The 8,614-nt window shown below is 31.3% G+C and overlaps 1 protein-coding gene across 1 annotated transcript in view; it reads left to right on the top strand.

The window, feature by feature from the left end:
* The window catches only part of LOC136030562 (probable helicase with zinc finger domain), a 98,569-nt gene extending 90,274 nt beyond the window's left edge, over positions 1–8,295 (top strand). The window contains exon 12 of the mRNA XM_065709623.1: positions 4,076–8,295. Within this exon, the coding sequence (XP_065565695.1) occupies positions 4,076–4,739 (664 nt within the window). The 3' untranslated portion in view covers positions 4,740–8,295. The remainder of the gene's footprint in view (positions 1–4,075) is intronic.
* The last annotated feature ends 319 nt before the right edge of the window (positions 8,296–8,614 follow it).

Below are 8,614 nucleotides of genomic sequence, written 5' to 3' on the forward strand. Positions count from 1 at the left end.
TTTTTAGTTTTCTTTTTCTCTTATTTTTCAGTTTTTTCCTTTTTTTTAGTTTTTTCTTTTTTAGTTTTTAGTTTTTTTTTGTTTTTTACCTTTTTTTAGTTTTTTTAGTTTTTTAGCTTTTTTAGTTTTTTTATTAGTTTTTAGTTTTTTTTTTAGTTTTCGCCTTTTTTTAGTTTTTTCAGTTTTTTTTTAGTTTTTAGTTTTTTACCTTTTTTTAGTTTTTTTTAGTTTTTTAGCTTTTTTAGTTTTTTTTTCTTTTTAGTTTTTTTTTGTAGTTTTTACCTTTTTTAGTTTTTTTTCTTCTTTTGTATTAGTGTGAAATAATTCAGACGTCATATGCGGACAAACACGACGTCACTCGACAGACAGACAGACAGACATAACCCACAAACAACTTATTTTTATATATATTTATTCATATTTTTTTAGTTTTCTTTTTCTCTTTTATTTTTCAGTTTTTTCCTTTTTTTAGTTTTTTTCTTTTTTAGTTTTTAGTTTTTTTTTAGTTTTTTACCTTTTTTTAGTTTTTTTTAGTTTTTTTAGTTTTTTAGCTTTTTTAGTTTTTTTATTAGTTTTTATTTTTTTTGTAGTTTTTGCCTTTTTTTATTTTTTTCAGTTTTTTTTTAGTTATTAGATTTTTACCTTTTTTTAGTTTTTTAGTGTTTTAGCTTTTTTAGTTTTTATTTCTTTTTAGTTTTTTTTGTAGTTTTTACCTTTTTTAGTTTTTTTCTTCTTTTGTATTAGTGTGAAATAATTCAGACGTCATATGCGGACAAACATGACGTCACCTGATCCACAGATCCACACACAGACAACTTATTTATATATATATATATATATATATATATATATATATATATATATATATATATATATATATATATATATATATATATATTCACAGGTGGGACATAGGGACACAACTACAATGGCGGGTAACGACTTACGCGCGCGGGGGGGCTTGGGGGGGGGCGCGAAGCGCCCCCACCAACTAGGTGTTGGGGTGGCGCAAAGCGCCACCCCAACAGCTAGTATATATACATTTATATATATATATATATATATATATATATATATATATATATATATATATATATATATATATATATATATATATAGATATATATATATATAGATATATATATATATATATATATTTATATATATATATATATATATAGATATATATATATATATATCTTCTATATATATAAAAATAAGTTGTCTGTCTTTGGATGGATGGATGGATGTGTCAGGTGACGTCACCTGAAAAAACTGGATTAGGTGACGTCAAAACTGAAAAAACTAAAAAAAGGCAAAAACTACAAAAAAAACTAAAAACTAATAAAAAAAATAAAAAAGCTAAAAAACTAAAAAAACTATAAAGGTAAAAACCAATAAAAAACTAAAAAAAAAACTGAAAAAACTAAAAAAAGGCAAAAACTACAAAAAAAAACTAAAAACTAATAAAAAAAGTAAAAAAGCTAAAAAACTAAAAAAACTAAAAAAACTAAAAAAAGGTAAAAAACTAAAAAAAATAAAAAATAAAAAAAAACTAAAAAAAAGGAAAAAACTGAAAAATAAGCTAAAATAAAGGTAAAAACCAATAAAAAACTAAAAAAAAAAGGAAAAAACTAATAAATGACGACACTCAAAGAGAAAGCGACCAGGACAAAAGGAATGTTCGATTAGCAATCAACAAAGCACCGGGACACAGGGAGTATAAATGACGACCAGGACATAAGTAAAAAAAAAAAAACTATCTATATATATAAAAATAAGTTGTCTGTGGATCTGTGGATCGTGGATCAGGTGACGTCACCTGAAAAAACTGGATCAGGTGACGTCAAAACTGAAAAAACTAAAAAAAGGCAAAAACTACAAAAAAAACTAAAAACTAATAAAAAAGCTAAAAAACTAAAAAAACTAAAAAAAAGGCAAAAACTACAAAAAAACTAAAAACTAATAAAAAAAATAAAAAAGCTAAAAAACTAAAAAAACTAAAAAAAGGTAAAAAACTAAAAAAACTAAAAACTAAAAAAAAACTAAAAAAGGTAAAAACTAAAAGAACTAAAAAAGAAAAAAATAAATGACGACACTCAAAGAGAAAGCGACCAGGACAAAAGGAATGTTCGATTAGCAATCAACAAAGCACCGGGACACAGGGAGTATAAATGACGACCAAGACACAAGTAAAAAAAAAAATTAACAAAACTAAAAAGAAGGTAAAAACTACAAAAAAACTAAAAAGAAAAAAAAACTAAAAACTAATAAAAAAACTAAAAAATCTAAAAATCTAAATAAACTAAAAAAGAAAAAAAAAGGAAAAAAATAAAGGAGAAAAACAAAACTAAAAAACGAATGTATATACAGACCGGGACACCGGGATACAAATGATGACCGGGACCCGGGACACAGGGAATATAAATGACGACCGGGACACAGGGACACAACTACAACGGGGACACCGGGGGAAACAGGGGGATAACCTGACAATCTATTTATATGCAAAGACAATGGGACAGCAAAGAATGTTGTATATTCGCAAGTTTTACGTAGTTAAAACCATATATATATATATATCTATATTCACAGGTGGGACATAGGGACACAACTACAATGGCGCGTAACTATTATGGCGCGTAACGACTTACGCGCGCGGGGGGGCTTGGGGGGGCGCGAAGCGCCCCCACCAACTAGGTGTTGGGGTGGCGCGAAGCGCCACCCCAACAGCTAGTATATATATATATATATATATATATATATATATATATATATATATATATATATATATATATATATATATATATATATATATATATATATATATATATATATATATATATACGCTCTCAGGGCATGAAGAGAATGGAACATTCAGTGAAATGGGTTGTTATGAGGTGTATGATCTCGATTGGGAATTGTGTTGTAAACTGATTGTTAGTTTTTTTTTGTTTTTTTTTACACATATTTACTCATTTGTGTATTTCTACTCCCTCAAGCACGTGTTTTACTTCTTGGTTTTACTTTTAATTATACTTTACAAAGCCTGAATTATTATCAGTTTTCTGCTAAATTCTCATGTTTTGTTGTTACATTGTTACTTACTAAGGGCCGTAGGAATTCGGTCCCCAAGTATCCTTGTTCCGTCATATGTATCGGCCCTCTTGCCTCTGGTTAATATATCTGGTTTTATACATGGATTTTGACGAATGTTAACGGTTTTCGCAAGTTCATATAAGGCCAATTTGATTGTAAAACGAATTGTTCATTGGCACCAATTAATGAAAATGCTTGAGGGGAGGTGAAATTTTTTTTTCAAAATCTAAGCGTTAAATTGAATTTGTTTTGCTTGTTTTCTGTGAAAATACCAAAAAAAAAAAGAAGAAATTTTTCAATGAAAATGCCAAAACAGCGTATTTTGTAAATCTGGGCGGGGGGGGGGCAAACGCGCTCTTGATTTGTCTTCATTGAACCAAAAGCACTGGAATGATACATCATTATATTTATTTTATGTTTTTGCGCTTTCAGGTTTGTTTTACAACCTATTAAAGCAATGGCTTTTGGTGTTTTTCATTATTTTTCTGTTCCATATTTCCTTTATTCTGTTTTTATATATTTATTACGTTGTGATTTTGTTGTAAGCGGGTGGGATAGATCATGAAACCAAATAAAAGAAAGTTTATTTGACTTCTTTTTTTTTGTCAATTATGCGTTGCGGGATTTAAGTGAAATTTTAAGACACTGGTGTATTTCAATTTTTGACGGTGTGGGCTAGTGAGGGTTTACGAGTTAAAGCTCTTTTTTTCTTGTCTCTACTCTCTTCTTCAAAAATATACTTAAATGTTGCAAAATCTGAAGTATAATATCTGTATTATGATCCGGAATCATAGCAAACGTTTTCCTTTGCCAGCAGATTTTCTAGCCTGGAAAATTCTGATTTTTGCTTTTTTTTAAGTTAAAGTTTATTTAGATGTTCAAGATCGATATAATAGGAACGAATCTCGCCTCTTCCATCTTTTCTACATTTTGATCATGCAAAATTACCTTAGATTTAACAGTTGCTTGATTCTAGGGACAATGTTTTGCATCACTTGCGTCCGGTATATTTGATTCAGCCAATCTACGGAGTGGCACCTGTCAGACTCCCAGTGGAAGGAGCTCCACTCATTGCAATGCCACACCGTTTACAAATGCCTTCTCGTCTGCCACCAGCTACGTCTGTTCCATTTAATCCATTGTTAAGTCGAAGTCGTTCCCTTCTGGGTCAGCCAGTGACCGCGCAGCATGGGATGAATCATTTGAATTTTGAGTCCATCAATAGACAAGCTCAGTTTCATATGCAGAAGCTTTTGCAACTCCAGGCTATGCAGGCTCAGATGCAGCGAGGGTTATATCCACATGTAGCAAGTCGTATGCCACTGCAGCAAGCGTCGAGTGAACCCACAAGAACCGGGTTTCCACCGGGTTTTTCTCCTCAAAATACAGCCTCTCCGTCTAGACTGAATACATCCTCATCGCCCAGGCTTATTACTGTAGAAGAACTGGAAGCATCACTTTTATCCATGGATGTATCTGCCGAAATGAAGGGTAGAATATCTGATTCAAGGGTAGAAAGTAGGGCAAGTACTGGGAATGGAAACAATAGTGATCCTCATTTTGAAAATGGTGTATTTATTTGTAATGGTGATACGGCATTAGATGGAAGTTTGGAAGGGAGTGATCAAGAAGATACTTAAGGAATTCCGATTCTCGCTCTCATTTTAAATAGTTTAAATATTTGAAAATACAGACACTGTAAGTGCATTACGTTGTCATCACACTGCAGCGCGACCTGTGAAATTGTGATTTTGCTAAAAGAAATGATGATTGGATTTTTTTTTCCTTAATCGAAAACTTTTTATGCAAATTTCTTATCTGTAAAAAAATGGAGTTTTTCATCGTGAAAGAAGATTAAATTTTGTTTTTTTTCTCAATCTTTTCTGTTAAATCCTGAAAATCAATCCCTCTCCCTCCCCTTCTATTTTTGTTTGCATCATAGAGAATTTATTCGTTCTGAAATCTTTAAACATAGGCTAGAGACTTAGTTACTCCAACCTATGATGATGTTGGTCTGAAGGATCTCTCTCTAGAAATAACAAATATGATGTAAAACACACTCTTTGGTATTTTTAACCTCCGTCCCTCCGTCGTCTGAATCCTTTGACTCCCCTTCTTTGAATCTATATTTGTGCATTTATGTCATTTGTATGTAAACTGAAGTCTGTGTTAGAGGTTGCACTCTTTAAACACGGGCTAACTTTGTCAAGCTTTAAATTCTTTAGAGTTTGTGTTTCCTGTAGGACCGTATCTGGGATATTGTATCCAAGAGGAGTACAAAAAGTTTAAATAATTGTATCCAAAAAGTATAAAAAAAAGTTAAAAAAAACGGATGAAAAGGTATCTTTGCATTTTTACTATATTTGTACGAGTCAGTTAAATATTTCAGGAGAGGGGGTCCAAACTCCCTAACCCTCACCATGAATACAGCCTTGGTCCCCCGTTCAATTTTTCTGCTCTCCTATGGTCTTAATAATATCAGCGAAAAACTGTAGTTTCGCTATTATTCCATAGCTGAGATATAACTATCCATCTACTGAATTATATTTTTGACATAGTTTTTTATATTCAAAATACATTAAATACTGATGAAAAATCTTTTAAGAATGATAATGTTGTTATTTTTCAAGCACGTTTAAATCCTTTTCCAAGAAAAAGTGTTAGGCATATCACAATTCTGGCTAAGTGAATTGATAGGTCTGTGACTAATGAATTCAATGCTTGTCCTCCTAGTGCAAGTTACGGCTGCGTGATCATCATAAATTCACTTGTTTCAGAGGGACTATATACCCTAAATTAGGATCTGATCTAATCAAGCTCTATTTTCTTTAAAGGAATGGCTTACCTATTAAAGGAAGAAACATGAGTCTTTTGAATATTTTTTTTTTAACAATCTGTGAAGTTATAGCCTTGAACGGTTGAGAAAAGAGTTTCAATTGATTTGATTATTTTCAATTCGAATGCAATCAGAAGATATTGAAGTTGCTGCCAGTATTAGTTTAATTAATGTAAATTTAGTAAGTGTTTTAAAACACTAGTAACTTAGTAAATTTAATTGTTTTATTAGTTGTATTTTATCCTTTAACTTGCGAGTTGTTCAAGTTCTATTGGCCACACAGTCAGTAGCTGAAACTAGATTAAGATTAATTACTTAAATTTACTTTTATAATATTCTAACAATTTTTCACATGTATATACATGTATTATCCAGTAGGCCTACTGGCCACACAAACTAGGGTTGAAACTAGATAAAGATGCTCTTAAATTAATACTCTTAAAGATTAAGATAGATTAAGGTTAAAATAAAAGATTGCGATAAAGATGCTCTTAATTAATGCTCTTAAAGATGCTCATTAATTACATACACGAATAGTTTTTTGTCTTTGTAAATTTTAACCATTCGAAAAGTAGATCTATGAGCTTCATATTTGTTTGTTTTTTAGTGACTTTATTGAAACTAAGATGGATTAAACTATAATACATAATTATAATAAAAAATAATAGATAATTATGAATATATGATTATGAACAGATAATATAGATAAATGGATGACAGATTAGGAGAGCTTTCTGCATTGTAATCTATGTAAATTGTAACTATACTTTTCATAGCTGTTAAAATAAGAGATTTTTTACTTGTTATTCGTTGTTTTTTAATTACACCCTTGTTTTTAGTGCATCATTTTCGATTATCTATTGCCTTACGGGATGCGCAAGCTAATGAATGTTTTAGCTGCTTACATAAGTTGCCTTTTATGGCCGGACCTTTCGTATGAAGTTTACAACTTCAATTTAAGACAGTGGTGTCAGTTCACAGAAATTAGGGGGCTGGACAAAAACATATTTTTCAAAATCTAGGAAGGGGAAGGGGCAATTTTATTGCTACATGATTTTTTCAATTAAAGTGCCCTAAAAACGCCATTTTTCAAAGTTAATACCGGAAAGGGGTATTTTTCAATTTCTTTTTTTTTGGGGGGGGGGGATATTTCGCGGCCAATGGCCCCTCCTTCCAATAGACAACACTGGTTTGAGACCTCTTGTCCCTAATATTGTTTCTCAAGTTAATTATAGAATTTAAAACTGCTTATTTTATTTAGTTTTTTTTTGCATTCCCGACTTCATTACTTAAATACAGAGGTTTTATTAAGCCACCTGATTTCTGTAGTGCAAGTTTTCAGTAAGTTTACTCATTTAACAGTGTTGTTTTTAAAGTATTACTTTGCTCTTTGAGCTTAGTCTAATATGCAGTCTAAAACACCTATTGAACATTGTCTGAAAGGGGGGGGGGGGTATCATGGGCTCCCCTGGCTCTCTATAGAAAGTAAAAATTGTGTTTTAGTGTGAATTTTTGCAGTACTCGAAAAAAATTGATAGCTTCCATGCATTCGAAATGTGATTTTCCAATCTTTCCCTCTTTAGAATAACCTTTTTTATTCCGATCTCTCCCTCCTTAGAATAATTTTTGTTATTCCGAGCTTTCCCTACTTAGAATAAATTTTGCTATTCCGATTTCTCCCTCCTTAGAATAACCTTTGTTATTCCGATCTTTCACTTCTTAGAATAGCTTTTGTTATTCCGATCTTTCCCTCCTTAGAATAGCTTTTGTTATTCCGATCTTTCCCTTCTTAGAATAAATTTTGTTATTCCGATCTTTCCCTCCTAAGAATAAATTTTGTTATTCCGATCTTTCCTCCTTAGAATAACTTTTGTTATTCCGATCTTTCCCTCCTTAGAATTACTTTTGTTATTCCGATCTTTCCCTTCTTAGAATAACTTCTGTTATTCCGATCTATCCCTCCTTAGAATAACTTTTGTTATTCCGATCTTTCCCTCCTTAGAATAACTTTTTTTATTCCAATCTTTCCCTTCTTAGAACAACTTTTCTTATTCCGATATTTCCCTCCTTAGAAAGCTTCTGTATACTCACTTTACTCCCTCTAAATACTATTCACGTGTGCGTCCATGGTAAATTGGGTAACAAGGCCTTGCACAACTCAGTAAGCCCAACGGTAGAAAAATATGATAAACATATTTAATCTTGTTCTCTATGCTCGATCACTGGGGGCAAATTCTCCCCCCTCCTCCAATTGACGCCACTGTTCTGATTTAATATCAAACTTTTTACGTTTCGTCGGCTTAATGTTTCTATTTTTCCATTACTACGCTACAGCAATATTCTTTATATATAAAATGTATTAAAAAAAAAAAATTGAATAGCTATTACTTTTCTATCAAGTTCTGTCAATTTTTCATTGTAATGACATTTTACAGCATGCAGCATTGACATTTTGACATTTTGCAATTTGACATTATGAGAAATTGACATTTTGCAGCACGCAGCATTGCAGCATGCAGCATTGACATTGGCAATTGCAGTTTGTAGTTTCTATGTAGTTACTTATCAGGACTGTGGAAATTTGGCCCTTCTAGTCCCCTTGCTCCACCCTGTCTCCACATATATGTATATATATTTGTATGCATGAGTTTTGATTAAATTGTATAAATCCAGTTTTTA

This window comes from Artemia franciscana, chromosome 8 (assembly GCF_032884065.1).
Source record: "Artemia franciscana chromosome 8, ASM3288406v1, whole genome shotgun sequence".
Taxonomy (NCBI): Eukaryota; Metazoa; Arthropoda; class Branchiopoda; order Anostraca; family Artemiidae; genus Artemia; species Artemia franciscana.